At 44.7% G+C, this 18,262-nt stretch overlaps 1 protein-coding gene across 1 annotated transcript; it reads right to left on the reverse strand.

Annotated features, from left to right (window-relative positions):
• Positions 1-13,092: 13,092 nt before the first annotated feature.
• On the reverse strand, positions 13,093-18,200 carry EXOC8 (exocyst complex component 8). The gene has a single exon (XM_055234486.2). It carries the CDS (start codon positions 18,044-18,046, stop codon positions 15,869-15,871), a length of 2,178 nt encoding a protein of 725 aa, XP_055090461.1. The 5' UTR covers positions 18,047-18,200; the 3' UTR covers positions 13,093-15,868.
• Positions 18,201-18,262: the final 62 nt, after the last annotated feature.

An 18,262-nucleotide genomic window follows, 5' to 3' on the forward strand; every position in this document is an offset into this window, starting at 1 on the left:
CATTTGTTCTACTATACCAAAATTCCTGAGATTGTGTAATTTATAAATAATAGAAATTTATTTCTCACAGCTCTAGAAACTGGAGAGTCCAAGCTCAAGGCACCGGCAGGGTTGGTGTCTGGTGAGAGCCTGGTCTTTGCTTCTAAAGTGGCACCTTGCTGCTGCATCCCCCAGAGGGAATGAACACTGTCCTCACATGGCAGAAGGGCACGAAGTGGAAGAAAGGGCCTAAGCTGGGTCCCCCCAGCACTTCTACAAGACACTAATCCCATTGATGAGGGCAGACCCCTCATGGCCTAATCATCTCCTAAAGGCCTCCCTTATACCACCACAATGGGGACTAATTTTCAGCACATGACTTTTGGGGGCATTCAAATCATAGCTCTAGGTAAAATGTTTGAAACAGTCCTTTGGCAATAAGCGTGATCTGTCATTACTACCCCTACTAACTGGGACAAACCCTGCTTGGCTTCTGAGAGAAAATGAGATCGGATGCCTTCAGGGTGGTTGGTACAGCCATAGGCATTTGCATCCTTCACTCACAACCTGCCCCGGCCAGCTGCTCAACATTATATTGTGGCGCATTGCTGCAGCACCCCACTCACAGATATCTGCCACCTTCCAAGTTCAGCTGAGCCACGGCAGAAATCACAACTCTTCCCTCCTCCCTTCCTCTCATCAATAAAATGGAATAATTCAGCATGAGGTAGAAAATAGATTTTTTTTTTTTTTGAGACGGAGTCTCACTCTGTCGCCCAGGCTAGAGTGCAGTGGCGCTATCTCAGCTCACTGCAAGCTCTGCCTCCCGGGTTCACACCATTCTCCTGCCTCAGCCTCCCCAGTAGCTGGGACTACAGGCACGCGCCACCACGCCCGGCTAATTTTTTGTATTTTTAGTTGAGACGGGGTTTCACCATGTTAGCCAGGATGGTCTCCATCTCTTGACATCATGATCTGCCCGCCTCGGCCTCCCAAAGCGCTGGGATTACAGGCATGAGCCACGGCACCCAGTCGAAAATATGTTTTAATGCCACTGTCATATCTTTACTTTCTTTGTTCATATCTTTGTGGGGTTTTCTTAGAAATTAAAGTTATTAGACTCTGACATAAGCATGAGTTTCCCACCAATAGGTTCAAACACATTTTCCAAGACCCACTCTGGGGTGATTGCTTTCTATACCTGCTGCTTAATGTCAACCTGGGATTTCCCTTCACTATTATCTTGACCTTTTTCCTCATTTTTCTGTGTTGGACTCCTCTCCTTCTTGAACATCATTCTTTCCTATTGGTTTGTTTGTTTACTCATTTTAATGAAGACCATTTTCCAGGCATATGGGAGTTTAATATTATAGACTTTTTTTTTTTTTGAGACAGGATCTTGCTCCTGGGCTCAAGCGGTCCTCCCTCCTCAGCCTCCCAAGGAGCCAGGAGTACAGGTGTGCACCACCATATTCAGCTAATTTTATTTATTTATTTATGTGTAGAGGTGGAGGTCTCACTATGTAGCCCAGGCTGGTCTTGAACTCCTGGCCTCAAACAGTCTTCCCACCCTAGCCCCACAAAGTGCTGGAATTACAGGCATGAGTCACCACGCTCAGCAAATATTTTAGACTTTGAATGCTTAAAAGTATCTTTTCCCCACTCTAGTAGTTGTTTAATAGTTTTGCTGGGTATAGAATTCTAGGTTAGAAATATTTTTCCCTCAGAATTTTGAAAAGCATTTCTCCATTGTCTTCTAGTTTCTAAAGTTGTTCTTTTGAAGTCAGAGCTATTCAGATTCCTGAACATAAACTATTTGCTTTCTTGGAGAGCATTTAGAATCTCTTCTTACAGTTTCTAAAATTTCAAGGGATGTGCTTTATTTGGGTCTTTTAAATTCTTATTCTGAGCCCTCAATAGACCTTTATAATAGGTGTGTGTCCTTCAGTGCTAGGAAACCTTCTTATATTATTTCTTTTATAACTGGCCCCTTTCTGTTTTCTCTCCTCTTCACTGATAATATTTATTTTATATTTTTGGACCTCCTGCACTGGCTTCTGATTTTCTAACACCCTGTTTTTTTTACGGATGTAATATCTTTTTATCTCTTAATATTTATGGTTTGTGGAAGTTTTATCTCTTGCAATTCCATTTTCAAGTTTTTGTTTTTCATGTTTGACTTTGCCCCCCAAGTTATCTATGGTCTCTCCTGTTCATTCACACTTAGGAGGGAGACACCCAAAGCAGGCTATTGAGTTGTAGGCTTCCTGCATAATGGGCTGCACAAGTAGGGTACTAGGACAGGAACTTGGCAGTTTTCTTAGGAGATCCCAAACTTCACTACATTTTGGTCTTTTTCTGTTTGGCCAGTCAGTTTTTCCAGGAAGGAATCTTCCATCCTTCTGCCTGAAATAAATAATGACTGTCAGCACTCCCCCGTGCCTAGCTGTGCTTAGTGAATACAAGCACAGGGTCAGAAGGGTAAGCATCCAGTCTTCTGGACATGGAGGAGGAGCTGCCTGGTGGGGTGAGCTGGGCAGGTTCTTCACAAGGCTGACTGCTGACTGCTCTTACGTAGACTTCCAAGCAGTCTTCCCATAGTCTTGCCTTCCTAGTACATCCAATTCCCTCAGTCTTCCTTGGTTCTATGGCACAAATTGTTTGGCTTCACATCCTACAGGTTAAGGTTCTGATCTATCTAGTCAGGTAACACTTCTAATGACTTTCAGTTTATAAGTATCAAGTTGCAGTGTTTTAGCCAAATTTCTCTCGATTGCCTGCTTTTAGAAAAATATGTTCATCAATTTAAAGCATGCAGACTAGATGCAGTGGCTCACGCCTATAATCTCAGTGCTTTGGAAGGCCAAGGTGGGAGGACTGCTTGAGGACAGGAGTTCAAGACCAGCCTAGGCAACTATAGCAAGACCCTGTCTCCACAAAAATAAAAATTAAGTAGGCATTGTGGTTCATGCCTGTTAGTCCTCACTACACTGGAGGCTAAAGGCAGGAGGATGACTCGGGCCTAGGAGTTGGAGGCTGCAGTGAGCTATGATCACACCTCTGCACTCCAACCTAGGCAACAGAGCAAGACCCTGTCTTTAAAAAAATAATATTAATAATAAAGCACACATAATACCTCTTTGTCAAAAAATGGCCCTTCTAATTTTTTTCTTTTTTTTGCTTTCATTGTGACTTTTTTAGTAGGTAGTCTTCTGAAAAATCAGTTTGCCCTCTTGGGGAAAATTTTCATCTGCATGTAACATGGCAGACTGCACCAGAATTGTTGGGACCAGCTGGAAGTCCACTAGGGCCCCTGAGTGCCTGTTTATATTGATCTACAAAGAGCCTTTTTTTTTTTTTTTTCTTTTTTTATGTATTTATTTTTTTTCCAGACAGAGTCCTACTCCATTGCTCAGGCTGGAGTGCAGTGGTGTGATTTCAGCTGACTGCAACCTCTACCTCCCAGGTTCAAGCGATTCTCCCACCTCACCCTCCCGAGTAGCTGGGACCACAGGTGTGTGCCACTATGCCTGGCTGGTGTTTTGTTGTTGTTGTTTGTTTGTTTGTAGAGATAAGGTTTCACCAGGTTGGCCAGGCTGGTCTCGAACTCCTGACCTGATCTGCCCACCTTGGCCTCCCAAAGTGCTGGGGTTACAGGCATGAGCCACCACACCTGGCCAGATCTACAAAGAGTTATACCCTTGAGACCACATCTCGCTTGCATGAGAGTTTCAGGAAGTTTGAACTGGCACTTTTTGCATTGTCTGGAACAAAACCAGATAGAGAACAGCTCCTGGGAGTTGGGAAATGAGAGAAACCTATTAGAAGCTATTGACCATGAAACAGCAGGAAGCTTGGAGGAAAGAATATAATTATCTCAGGGTAAAGCAAATGGATTTGGGATCCATTAAATCCTTTGCTGTTTCCATGTAGATTTTTAAGACTTGAAACCTATGCTTTATTTGAAAACTGGGCCATTTAAATCCTGAGAACAAAAAGGAAACAATTCCACAAATAGCTAATGCATAAAATTAAACTTTTCTTAGAACATGCAGTCCTACTTCTGCTGTGTTAAATGGAAATGAGAAGTTTTCTGACTGCTTCAATTTGATAGCAGAGACAAAGCAATTTGTTCAGCTTTTTTATTTTATTTTATTTTATTTATTTATTTATTTTGATATAGGGTCTCACTCTGTCACCTAAGCTGGAGTGCAGCGGCACAATCACAGCTCACTGCAGCCTCGACCTCCCCAGGCTCAGGGGATCCTCCCACCTCATCCTCCCAAGTAGCGGGGACTACAGGAGTGCACCACCACGCCCAGCTAAGGTTTTGTATTTTTTTTGTAGAGATGAGATTTTGCCATATTGCTCAGGCTGGTCTTGGACTCACAGGCTTAAGCGATCTGCCCACCTAGGCTTCCCAAAGTGCTGGGATTACAGGCATGAGCCACAGTGCAGGGCCTTGTTCAACTTTTGATATCCATGGGGAATTCTCATAGGTAGAATGATTTATCAGTTTCTTTCTTTTTATGTTTTGAGACGGAGTTTCACTCTTGTCACCCAGGCTGGAGTGCAATGGCACGATCTCAGCTTGGCAGAGCAGCACTCAGGTATTGCTGGCTAGCTGTGTTTATAGCTACTCCTTATTTATAAGCTAAATAAGGGGCAGGTTATTCACAAATTTTCTACAAAAGAGGTTGGGAGCTCCCGGGACTGAGAGCTCCTCCCCTTTTAAATCATATAAAGTAACTTCCTAGGGCAACGCTGCTGGGGCATTTGTAAACTAATGTAAACATTTGCTGGTGGGAGTGCCTTTTAGCATGCAAATACATTACAATTAGCATATAATGAGCAGTGATGGCAACTAGAAGTTGCTTTTGTTGCCGTCTTGGTTTTAGATGGTCTTGGCCAGTTTCTTTTTTTCTTTTTTTTTTTGAGACGGAGTCTCGCTTTGTCACCCAGGCTGGAGTGCAGTGGCCTGATCTCAGCTCAATGCAAGCTCCGCCTCCCGGGCTCACGCCATTCTCCTGCCTCAGCCTCCCAAGTAGCTGGGACTACAGGCACCCGCCACCACACCTGGCTAATTTTCTGTATTTTTAGTGGAGACGGGGTTTCACCGTGTTAGCCAGGATGGTCTCGACCTTCTGACCTCGTGATCCACCTGCCTCGGCCTCCCAAAGTGCTGGGATTACAGGCTTGAGCCACCGCACCCAGCCGGCCAGTTTCTTTACTGCATCCTTTTTGACCAGATCCTGTTTCAATCAGCTGGGTTGTGACCAGTGCTCAGAAAACAAGTCCTGCTGATCTGCCTCAGTGTGATTACGTGAGCTCCTTTTGCACAGGAATCCCATGGAAACTTACTGCTGCAAAATCAAGCACAGTTCAAGAAATCATATCAGATTTGTTATCTCAGCTTCCCCTCTGGGTCTTACAGATGTCAAGAAAATGATGCCCATTCACAAAAGAATGGGCAAAGTCAAAGCAAATAGTCAAGGGACTTGACCCAGCAGGGTAGAAATTTTCAAATATTAAGAACTGGGGGCCGGACGTGGTGGATCACCTTTGGGGGCCAAAGCACACTTTGGGAGGCCAAGGTGGGTGGATCACCTGAGGTCAGGAGTTCAAGACCAGCCTGGCCAACATGGCGAAGCCCTGTCTCTACTAAAAATTAAAAAATGAGCCAGGCGTGGTGGGGCATGCCTGTAGTCCCAGCTACTCAGGAGGCTGAAGCAAGAGAATCACTTGAACCCGGGAGGTGGAGGTTGCAGTGAGCTGAGATCGCACCATTGCACTCCAACCTGGGTGACAGAGCAAGACTCCATCTCAAAAAAAAAAAAAAAAAAAAACTCGGATGAAAAAGCTGAATATTGACGAATCAAAAGAAAGATCTTATCACAGCACTATGGGAGGTTCAGTGGACTCACAAGTGCCCCTGCTGGTGTCCCAACTTTGAAGGCCGCTAAATAGATCCACCCTATTTACCCGAGTTTGCAGGAATTTGAAAAGACTGAAGGCAAAGATGAAAATGAGAAATCTGACCTCGAATCACTGGGGCTAGTGATCAGGCACATGAATCAGGACAAAGACTGGTGCAGTGGTCAGGGTCCCTTTGCCTGACCCTCAACAGAGATCCAGGGCTTGTGCATATGTGAGGATAATGGACATGGGGTGGAGAAAAACTTCTGAGAGTCCTTCCCACAGGATCCCAATGCATTATGTTATCCAAACCTGTTGGTGAAGTCCTAATTGGGTGACAGTTTGCTAGGGAGCATCTGGGGGTATAGAGATTGATGAGATGAAGGTGAAAGTTTGCATGAAAATTGGAACATTAGAACAGACTTCATGTGAAGTGCTTGTGTCTCCTCTACCTAAGTGTATTATTCGATGGAATCATGTCTGACTGGGAGCACTTCCCATTCCTAGTGTGTCTGGAATTAGTGGGTTCTTGGTCTCACTGACTTCGAGAATGAAGCCACGGACCCTCGCAGTGAGTGTTACAGCTCTTAAGGTGGCGCGTCTGGAGTTTGTTCCTTCTGATGTTCAGATGTGTTCGGAGTTTCTTCCTTCTGGTGGGTTCGTGGTCTCGCTGGCTAAGGAGTGAAGCTGCAGACCTTCGTGGTGAGTGTTACAGTTCTTAAGGCGGCGCGTCTGGAGTTGTTCGTTCCTCCCAGTGGGCTCATGGTCTCGCTGGCTTCAGGAGTGAAGCTGCAGACCTTTGCGGTGAGTGTTACAGCTCATAAAAGCAGTGTGGACCCAAAGAGTGAGCAGTAGCAAGATTTATTGCAAAGAGCGAAAGAACAAAGCTTCCACAGTGTGGAAGGGGACCCGAGCGGGTTGCCACTGCTGGCTTGGGCAGCCTGCTTTTATTCTCTTATCTGGCCCCAACCACGTCCTTCTGATTGGTAGAGCCGAGTGGTCTGTTTTGACTGGGCGCTGATTGGTGCGTTTACAATCCCTGAGCTAGACATAAAAGTTCTCCACGTCCCCATCAGATCAGTTAGATACAGAGTATCGACACAAAGGTTCTCCAAGGCCCCACCAGAGCAGCTAGATACAGAGTGTCGATTGGTGAACTCACAAACCCTGAGCTAGACACAGGGTGCTGATTGGTGTGTTTACAAACCTTGAGCTAGATACAGAGTGCCGATTGGTGTATTTACAATCCTTGAGCTAGACATAAAGGTTCTCCAAGGCCCCACCAGAGCAGCTAGATACAGAGTGTCGATTGGTGCATTCACAGACCCTGAGCTAGACACAGGGTGCTGATTGGTGTGTTTACAATCCCTGAGCAGACCCTGAGCTAGACACAGGGTGCTGATTGGTGTGTTTACAATCCCTGAGCTAGACATAAAGGTTCTCCACATCTCCACCAGACTCAGGAGCCCAGCTGGCTTCCCCAGTGGATCCTGCACCGGGGCTGCAGGTGGAGCTGCCTGCCAGTCTCGTGCTGTGCGCTTGCACTCCTCAGCCCTTGGGTGGTGGATGGGACTGGGCACTGTGGAGCAGGGGGTGGTGCTCATCAGGGAGGCTTGGGCCGCACAGGAGCCCATGGAGGGGGTGGGAGGCCCAGGCATGGCGGGCTGCAGGTCCCGAGCCCTGCCCCGTGGGAAGGCAGCTAAGGCCCAGTGAGAAATTGAGCGCAGCACCGGTGGGGTGGCACTGCTGGGGGACCCAGTACACCTCCGCAGCTGCTGGCCTGGGTGCTAAGCCCCTCATTGCCCGGGGCCGGCAGGGCCGGCCGGCTGCTCCGAGTGCAGGGCCCACCAAGCCTACACCCACCCAGAACTCCAGCTGGCCCGCAAGCGCCGCATGCAGCCCCGGTTCCCACTCGCGCCTCTCCCTCCACACCTCCTTGCAAACTGAGGGAGCCCGCTCTGGCCTTGGCCAGCCCAGGTGGTGTTGCGATCACGGCTCACTGCAGCCTCGACCTCCCTGGCTCAAGTGTCCTCCTACCTCGCCTCCCGAGTAGCTGGGACTACAGGTGCACACCACCAAACCTGGCTAATTTTTTATTTTTATTTTTATTTTTTGTAGAGATGAAGTCTCGCCATGTTGCCCAGGCTGGTCTCAAACTCCTGAGCTTAAGCACTCCTCCCACCGTGGCCTCCCAAGGTGCTGGGATTACAGGCTTGAGATGTCACACACAGCCTGATAGTAAGTTACTGACAAATTGAGGTAGTGCGGGAAATTAGAAAAAACAATCCATATCTAACCATTTCATTTTAAATTCAATGCTCTTTTGGTGACTTTTTCCATATATATATATGGGAGTTTCTGTGCGCCACCACAGGATACTGTGGTTTATCCTGCAGAGGAAATTCAGTCATTCTCAGGTTTATTGTTTCACTGAAGTCTATTATTCACAGAAACTGAGTTTGTTTCACTGAGTGACCTCCATGTGCTCATGTAGCGCCAAAGGCCTTTTCTGTCACAATCATTTTTTGAGTATCTACTTAGTAGCATTTCCACAAGAAGAGTTTGAAATACTAACAAAAGTAACATTTCTTCTGATTATAAAAGTAATCTTAGGCCAGACGCGGTGGTTCATGCCTGTAATCTCAACACTTTGGGAGGCTGAGGCAGGCGGATCACTTGAGGCCAGGAGTTCAAGACCAGCCTGGCCAACATGGTGAAACCTTGTCTCTACTAAAAATACGAAAATTAGCCAGGCATGGTGGCGCACACCTGTAATCTCAGCTACTTGGGAGGTTGAGGCAGAAGTGTTGAACCTGGGAGGCAGAGGTTGCAGTGAGCCGAGATCACACAGCTGCACTCCAGCCTGGGTGATAGTGAGTGAGACTCTGTTTAAAAAAAAAAAAAAAAAAAAAAAAGGACGACATAAAAGTAATCTTAGTTTTAAAAGATTTGGAAAATCCTAGGAAAGCAAAATCTGTTAGTTCATGTCTGGGAGGAATTGTTAGGATTTTCTAGTATACTGTTGGATTTCTATTTAGTCTTATGTAACAAAGGCATACTTAACTAAGATGTGAATGTACTAGACATTTTGTTGGAATATTCCTTTTCACTTAAATGTACTATCAGTATTTTAGCATATCAGTCATTTTTGCTACTGCGTTTTGTTTGTTTATTTTTATCTATTCATTTTCTTTTGAGACAGGATCTCACTCTGTCACCCAGGCTGGAGTGCAGTGGCATAATCGTAGCTCACTGCAGCCTCAAACTCCTGGGCTCAAGTGATCCTCCCACTTCAGCCTCCCAAGTAGCTGGGACCACAAGTGCATGCTGCCATGCTCAGCTAAATTTTTTTTAATTGTTTCGTGGAGACAGTCTCCCTATGTCGCCCAGGCTGGTCTCAAACTCTTGGGCTGAAGTAATCCTTCCACCTTGGCCTCCCAAAGTGCTGGGATTACAGGTGTGAGTCACTGTGCCCGGTCTTCTACCATGTTTTTAGAAGCTGTATATATTTATTTTTTATGTTAGGGAATCGTAGATGTTTAGTTATTGAAGAAGTGAGTTAATGTGGAAAATAATAAAATATGATATATATCTAAACACTCTATTTTTAATTTAAACAACAATATATTCACTTTGCAATCTTTTTTTTTTTTTTTTTGAGATAGAGTCTTGCTCTCTCACTCAGGCTGGAGTGCGCGGAGGGCAGTAACGCAGTCTCGGGTGAATGCATCCTCAACCTCCTGGGCTAGAACGATCCTCCCACCTCAGCCTCCCAAGTAGATGGGACTACAGGTGCATTTTTTGGTGTATTTTTATATTTATTTTGTATATTTTATATATTTTGTAGAGACGGGGTTTTGGCATGTTGCCCCGGCTGGTCTCGAATTCCTGGACTCAAAGGATCCACCCACCTCAGCCTCCAAAAGTGCTGGAATGATAGGCGTGAGCCACTGCGCCTGGCCTCACTTTGCAAAAGTGCTGGAATGATTGGGGTTAGCCACCGCGCCAGGCCTCACTTTGCAAAAGTGCTGGAATGATAGGCGTGAGCCACCGCGCCAGGCCTCACTTTGCAAAAGTGCTGGAATGATAGGCGTGAGCCACCGTGCCCGGCCTCACTTTGCAATCTTTTGGCTACAGGCATAAAGCTCATTCTTGGAGAGTGGATCCACATATTCCAGTTTCATGTCTAAACCATACCCGTAACATCCACTTTTCATTTCTGTAGAATGGATGAATGGATCCAGAACGTAAAAGACCTTTTTTTGAGACAGAGTTTTGCTCTTGTTGCCTAGGCTGGAGTGCAGCGGTGAGAGAGCTTGGCTCACTGCACAGCCTCTGCCTCCTGGGTTCAAGCGATTCTCCTGCCTCAGCTTCCTGAGTAGCTGGAATTACAGCTACTCAGGAGGTGCCCACCATGCCGGGCTAATTTTTGTATTTCTAGTAGAGACAGGGTTTCACCATGTTGGCTAGGCTGATCTGGAACTCCTGACCTTAGGTAATCTGCCTGCTTTGGCCTCCCAAAGTGCTGGGATTGCAGGCATGAGCCACCGTGCCCTGCTCAGAACATAAAAGACCTTTAAAGACACTTAATGCAACCTCCTAGATCATGTGCAAATTTTTCCAGGCTAGGCCAAGTGTGGTGGCTCATGCCTGTAATCCCAACACTTTGGATGGCTGACAGGAGGATCACTTGAGGTGAGGAGTTTGACACCAGCCTGGTCGACATAGCAAGACCCCCATCTTTATTTTTAAAGAAAGGAAAATTTCCAGGCTTTTTTTTTTTTTTTTTTTTTTTTTTGAAATGGAGTCTTGCTCTGTCACCCAGGCTGGAGTGCAGGGGTGTGATCTTGGCTCACTGCAACCTCCGCCTCCCGGTTTCAAGCAATTCTCCTGCCTCAGCCTCCCAAGTAGCTGAGACTACAGACATGTACCACCACGCCCAGCTAATTTTTGTATTTTTAGTAGAGACAGGGTTTCACCACGTTGGCCAGGCTGGTCTCAAACTCCTGACCTCAGATGATCCACCCCCATCGGCCTCCCAAAGTGCTGGGATTACAGGTGTGAGCCACCGACCCCGGCCTCCAGGCTTTTAATGACAAATACAACTGGCATAAATGGGTGTTTAGAATGAATGTGGCTGAGTCTTAGGCAGCATGCTGTTGAATTTTTCAGAACACAGATGTACAGATTATCCAAGAGTCCTGTTGGCCACTGGTGTTTTATAGGAGAGTGGAGAATGTCAGTTATTTTGGCCAATCAGGTAGTGGAATTAGGAGAGGGTCTGCCCTGTCCGCTGCGTGGGTGTGCCCGAAGTCGTTATCCACTCCCCTGTGGCCGGACATTCCAGTGGTTTCCAGTTCAGTCTTCTCAAATGTGCACGATCACAGTGATCCTTAGGATGAATTCCTGGAGGTGTAATTGTGCTATGTATGTACATAGATGTACTATTGTGTCCAGAATTGGTTCCTTCCAGTGGGTTCTTGGTCTCGCTGTCTTCAAGAATGAAGCTGCAGAGCCACCTGAGCCACTGTGCCCGGCAAGACTACTCTTAATTAAACAATGAATGAATACATGTTTATGAGCATTCATGTAAACAGGTATTTTCCTATACTGTTGGAGAGAACTTAAAATGATATAACCCTCCTGATGAGCAATTGGTAATGCTTAAATTTAAAATGTAATTTGGCAGAGCAATTTCTAAAAATACATCCCATAGATATATTCGCATAAGCAAATATGAGGATGTGCATAGGTTTTCAGAATTTTTTTTTTGTAATCACCAAAATTGAAGCCAACCAAGTAATTGGAAAACGCAAAATTATGATATATTCATTCACTGTGATTGACAACTACCCAATCACAGAAGAAAAACCCAGTGAGGTACAGCTAGAGGTACTGATGTGAGATGTCTTAAAAACACTGAACTGCTAAGTGACTAAAATCAAGATGCAGAACTGTATGCAGAGTATGATCCAATTTCTGGAAAAATATGTACATAAAATTCTTACTAGTGGTTATCTCTAGTGAGTGGGATTGTTGGGGGATAAGGACTTTGACTTTTTACTTTAACTCTTCTGCACATTGCATATGGATTGAAGCTTCCTCTGTAGGCAAGTGTGGCTTATTTACGCTTTTCCAAAGTCTGCAATCCATCCAGGAAGGTCTCTTCCTGTGACACCCACATTCCCACTTCTATGCCTTGGGCTCAGGTCCTACTCTAACTTTTTCTTTGCACATTTAAGTCTTGTCCATTCTTCTAGGACCAGTTCAAATGCCAACAATTCCATGAGAACTTTCTTAACTCCTTAAAAGTACACTGCTCTCCTCCTTCTTGGTATTCCCACTGTACACAGCTGTGCATTTAATTATTCTCTCACTTATATTTGTTGACTTTTTCCAATTTCTAAGCATCTTAAGAGGACAAAGTATGTTTAAAATTATTAAAATTCTTCTGCATTCCCACATTACAGTCAATATGAAGCATAGCATTCAATACTTTTAAATATGTGATAGTTTCCTCAGTATATACATATTACTTTCAAAAGGGCAAGCCTGGCCGGGCATGGTGGCTTACACCTGTAATCTCAGCACTTTGGGAGGCCGAGGCGGGTGGATCACCCGAGGTCAGGAGTTCAAGACCAGCCTGGCCAACATGGTGAAACCCCATCTCTACTAAAAATAAAAAAATTAGCCGGGCATGGTGGTGGGCCCCTGTAATCCCAGCTACTCAGGAGGCTGAGACAGGAGAATGGCTTGAACCCAGGAGGCAGAGATTGTAGCGAGCAAAGATTGCACCATTGCACTCCATCTTGGGCGATATGGGAAGACTCCCTCTCAAAAAAAAAAAAGTCAAGCCTTATCATTTAGTTCCTAGGTCTTGTGGCCTACATTTTATTTTCTTTATTTAGAGATGTGCAGATGGTATAAAATCTACTTTTTAAAATAAATTCACATTTTGTACCTCTGAAATTTTCATTCAAGAGAATTTTTAAAAATTGAGATCTGATTTATTCACAATTCTGACGGTAAGCAGAACAATTACTTAATTTAGCAAACAGCTTCCTAAGTATCCTCCCCATATAAATAAAACAAAAAACTAGGGTCTTCAAAGAATATTTCAGTAACAAGAATATAAAAATATTGAATACCAACTAAAGAGCAATAGATATAATATCATAATATCACTTTTATCCAGTGTAAGACAATTTTTAAGCTTTATTTTTATGAAACATTTCAGATTCCCTCATATCACAGCACATCAATAAGCCATATGTACATACTGACTTTTATAGTACATGTCATGTCCCAAATTCCCAATCCTAGGTAAGATATCAAGTTACAAAATACAAGTGCCGATAATTAAACTATAGGTAGTATATTAAAGTGAGTTTTTAGCAATTATGTGAAATGAGGCTTCAATCAAAGTGAGACTTAGTGCCACAAGGTATCTTTTTTCCCAAGAGTAATTAATTCAATCAAGCCCATGATTCCAAGCCCAAGTGACAAGTTTTATATTCTTGAAGCAAACAAGAAAAGGCAATCAATGCTTAAGTGGTATATTTTAGTATATATTATATTTTGGGACAATCTCTCATTGCATTCAATTTTTAGAACTTGTCGTGGGTCTAATAGAACAAAAGAATTAGAGAAGAAAGCCCATGCCACTTTGAGGAATGGAACATAATTGTTTTGTCTGGGTACAAAGGTACGTTACAACACTGGGGGTCTTTAGTCAACTTCCCATACTAATTGACTCACCAAAAGCATACTTCCTTCAGCTACAACTGTAACTGGAACACACAGATTTTACCTGAAGAAAATCCTGTACTTCCAGTTTTAAAAAGCAGACAATTCTATGAAGAAGCAACCATTTAAATATCTAACTATAGACATTAAAGTTTTTACAACTTCATGCCTTATGAGGAATTTTGATTTCAGAAGTATCATTTCACAGACTCAGCATTATATATTTATACATATTTCATACAGTATAGTATTAGAAACTGTAAATGGCACAGAATAATCATAATTATCACAAAATTTTAACAATTTCCAGTGATCTTAAAAAGACAAATTATAACCGCCTTTGCTCAGCTAAGATATCCAGTTATGGTTATAACTTTCGAAAATCCTAAAGTTATGTGAAAAAATTAGTCAAAGAAAATCTGTAAATCTGATACTTTCCAATATTTTAAATATGCATAGCTAAAGAGAAAATAAAGGGGTTGATCTGGCACATGAATAATTAAGTCAATGAATTTTACAACCCTGAGCCACTTTGGCAACTATTTTAGGTTTCACATATTTTTCACAGTCTTAGTACCACCACTTTCATTCAGATAAAAGAAATGACCTTTTGAAATCATGGGCATCAAATTTGGTGCTTATGGACAAGAACCACCACTAGAAGCTGGAGACAAAATGGATCACAGCAAGCAGTTTCTCTCAAAGTATAAGGAACGTTATAGAATATACAATAGAAGCGATAGTTTAGAAACCTTGGGAAGCTCGTATTTCTTTAGTTATTTTGTTTTACTAAACAATTTGAAGTAAGCATTATATTCATGTTTAAAAACAAAGCAAGGAAAAACAAAAAATGAAACAAAAATGCAGCATGGAACATTTTAGGAGTCACAGAAGGTTCTCTTCTTCCCTTTGTTTTGGGCACATTGTCTCACCTGTTTTCACTTTGTTACAAAAAGAAACAAAACCAAATCTCTGCTCAGAGTAGTCATAGTGAGAACACTGAGATTTGCATATGTTTTTCTGATTTCCCATCCATCTAGACCCTGAAATCTAAATATTTCAGTTAAAACCTTTTTTCCATTTGCATGAAATCTGGGTCACTATATATCCTACCCTGAATGGGGGAGGATGGGACAGCTATATCTTATACTGAAGCGGTGGGAGCTAAAACCTGGCAACTGCTGCCAGAGTCCCCAATGTGTCTTGCTTATTATTTTTAAAAATGTGACAAAGACAAAAGCTACAGCTGGAAACACACAATTTAGAAATATGTTGAAAAATTTTATTATAGTCCTTAGGATTTCCAAGTAAATGCTCCGAAATCAAGTATTACAAAGCTGCTAATTAGCAACTGAAAATTAGCCATTCAAATTATATTAGAAATATTTGCTGAATTGTTTTTATGAAAGCTTCCTCTTGGATTCTGTAAGGATCAGAGTATCTGAATCCACACACCAGCTAGTTTCAAGAAAGAATTCTTTTGACTAAAACTTACCCTAAAACCAATTTTCCCAACGCTTTTCCTTTTCCCAAATAGTCCAACGTTTTGAGGAGAAATATATGAGGCAAGGTGTTTTATAACCCTTTAGGAAGTCTAACATTTTAGTGAACTGGGAAACTTTTCACAACATACTTAAACTCTATGTATTTATAGATATTATGACTCTGCTGTATAATATATACTGTGGGGAAAAAAAGAAAAGACTAGCCTGGGCAACATGGTGAAACCCCATCTCTACAAAAAATACAAAAATTAGCTGGGTATGGTGGTGCCTGTCTGTGGTTCCTGCTACATGGGAGGCTGAGGTGGGAGGATTGCCTGGGCCCGGGAGGTCAAGGCTGTAATGAGTCGAGACTTTGCCAGTGCACTTCAGCCTGCGCAACAGGGTGAGACCCTGTCTCAAAAAAAAAAAGAAAAGTGTTTTATCAAAGGATAAAACTGAAATGCTATAGTGTATAGTGTGACCATAATTTCAAAAGAGAATTAGCATAATTTAAAAGGATAGCTAGCATACTATATGTTTTAATAATTCCAGTATTTTTGTTATTTGGGCTTAATTTAACTTCTTTTCCTCTTTTTGATTTTTGTATTTTTAAGAGGGCACTTTTAATTTTCAAGTTGTGTTTGAAACTATAAAGAGTATGCTAATACAACTTAATATAAATATAAATAATATATAAGCTCTCTCTATATATATATGTATATACATATAAACAGAGCCAGGCATTAGACCACTGATGTTGTACTTTCAGGATTCACACGAATAAGTCTAGATGCATTCCTCAGATCTTGGAGTTGCTTGGCAGGTTTCCCCACACCTTCTTCAAACCTTTTCTCCACCACAGGGAGGACTGTTTCATATAAAAAGGATGCATTCTGTCTGATAAAAGCTTTCTTCTCTGGATCCTGCTCACATCGAAGACTATAATCCACATGCTGAACAGCAACCAAAATGATTTCCACCAGGCTCTCCAAAAGTACCATGTGCAGCTCTGGGAAATACAGCTTCAGGGCCTCTTCTAAGAAGCCCATGGTCTGTTTGGTGAAAGCAACCACTGTGTAACTTAGGTTCACCCAGCAGTCATCCCCTGTGTACTGCTCAAAGTTACTTACCCCACAACTTTTCATCTCTTCTTTGAGCTTACCCAGGGCTTCTGGCGTCATCAAGTTCATCCTCCTCCACATCTCTTCAGAGTTGCGATGTTTAGTGGCTTCAATGATGATTTCTTTGTAACTGTGCAAGGCCCCTTGGATGTCTTTCACCAGAAGGGCATGGATGATGAAGGTGAGGTCCAGTCCGATATCACCCAGTTGCTGGCAATGCTCCTTAGCCACTTTTACACACTCAGCTGCTGTGGAGAGGCTCTCCTTACTATCAAACACCTGCTTGCTAAAAGCATCCACGAACATGCCCATGGCTGATCTTGCCCAGACCACAAAGGCAGAGTAGCAGCCGCTGTCAGTGCCTGCAAAATCGATCTCAAATTCTCTTGCAGTCTCGAGAAGGCTGGTAAAGAAGACATGGCACAGCTTATGAATATAGAGTAAAGTGGCACCTTCAATGCGAAGCTGACGAATTGCAGTATGAACAGCGGCTGCCCTGTTTCTCAAAAATAGCTCACAGGCCTTCGTGCACTGGCCCAGCCGGATCAGTTGCGAAACTGCTCTGCGAGTAGCCTTCGGACCACCTCTCAGGGAACGATCTGGGGAGAGTTCGAAAACTAGCACCTCAGTGAGCTGTCGAACGCGCTCCTCCACTTTGGCCCTTAGTTCTTTTACAGGAGGTGGGCTAGGCTTATCTTCCAGGTAATGGTTCAATTTATCCAGCAGGTCAACGGCCCCTTCAAAGTCTCTCTGCGCAATGCAGACATCCAGGTCTTCCGGTAACTCCTGGATCCATTCCATGGAGAGGTCCACCTTCTCTTCCTCTACCTCAGGAACAGCTGGTTCTTCTTCTTCGTCATCCTCAAATGGGTTAGTGGCCTTGGAAGTCACTTGGGGTGGCCCTCGAGTGGCCGCTGCCTCCTCCTGCTCCCTTCGCCTTTTCTCACTGAGGGCTCTCTTGGTGTCCTCCAGCACTTCCAGCCACTCTCGTTTGATTTTAGCATTTTCGGCCTGGAAAATACGGCTCTCGGGGAACATAAGCAGCTTGAACATGTCCTTCATGGGCGGGTTGTCCTTGACATTGACTACGGCCAAACCATCTAGGGAATAGAGAGCGTTGTAGCGATACATCCCCCGCCGCTGAGGCAGCCAGGTAGCCACCAACAAACAATCGTTCATGAGAAAGCCGTGCACCCGCTGCAGTTGGGCCATGTGGTCCGCATCGTATTCCACTAGGTCCCCATTGTACACCAGGTACTGTCCCGGCGTCTCCAGCAGATGCCTGCAGCCTTCCACCTTCTCAAGCAGGGTGGTGAGAGTGCGCTGCTTTCCTTCCTCGCCCGGACCGCAGCCGTCGCGGGAGGCGCCCCCGGGGGTGGAGAAAAAGCCGGCCTGGCCTCGGAGGTGGTCTCGGCCCCCCGCCCCACCGACTCCCTCCTCCCCTCCAGAGGCGGCGGCGGCTCCGGCGGCAGCTGCGGCAGGCAGCAACGTAAGCGGGATGCTCTCCAGGCTGCTTTTCTGCTCGGTCAGCAAGTGGCTGAGCTGGTACATCTCGCTCTCCAGGTAGGAGATCTCGCGGGCCGTCTCTATGAACTGCCGGTAGTTCTGGTAAACGTTGCGCTTCAGGTTCTGCGCCGTCTCCTCCGCCAGCGCCTGGATGCGCTGCCGGTGCTCCTGGAGGTCCCGGTCCCCATCCGACTGCTGCGAGAGCTGCTTCACGTACAGCCGCGCCTCAAAACCCCCTGACTCCAGCTGCCGACGCAGGCGGCTCGCCCCACTGTCCGACATCGCCATCGCCATTTCCGTCCCGGTCTCACGCACTCACTGTCACTATCGGCGCCGCAGCCGCCGAGGCTGTCTAGACCCACCCAAGGCCAGCCGAGCTCCTGGGCTGAGGAAGCAGGAATGGGAACGAGACGAGTACGCCTGCGCCGGGTCTGAGCGCCAGACACTGCGCCTGCGCAAATGGGCCCAGCGCAGACATTGCGCCTGCGCAGGAATGCCATCGGTTAAAGC

Source organism: Symphalangus syndactylus, chromosome 19, assembly GCF_028878055.3.
Source record: "Symphalangus syndactylus isolate Jambi chromosome 19, NHGRI_mSymSyn1-v2.1_pri, whole genome shotgun sequence".
Classification (NCBI taxonomy): Eukaryota; Metazoa; Chordata; class Mammalia; order Primates; family Hylobatidae; genus Symphalangus; species Symphalangus syndactylus.

Coding starts and splice junctions, on each gene's coding strand:
- EXOC8 (XM_055234486.2), bottom strand. CDS start 18,046: ATGGCGATGGCGATGTCGGACAGTGGGGCGAGCCGCCTGCGTCGGCAG.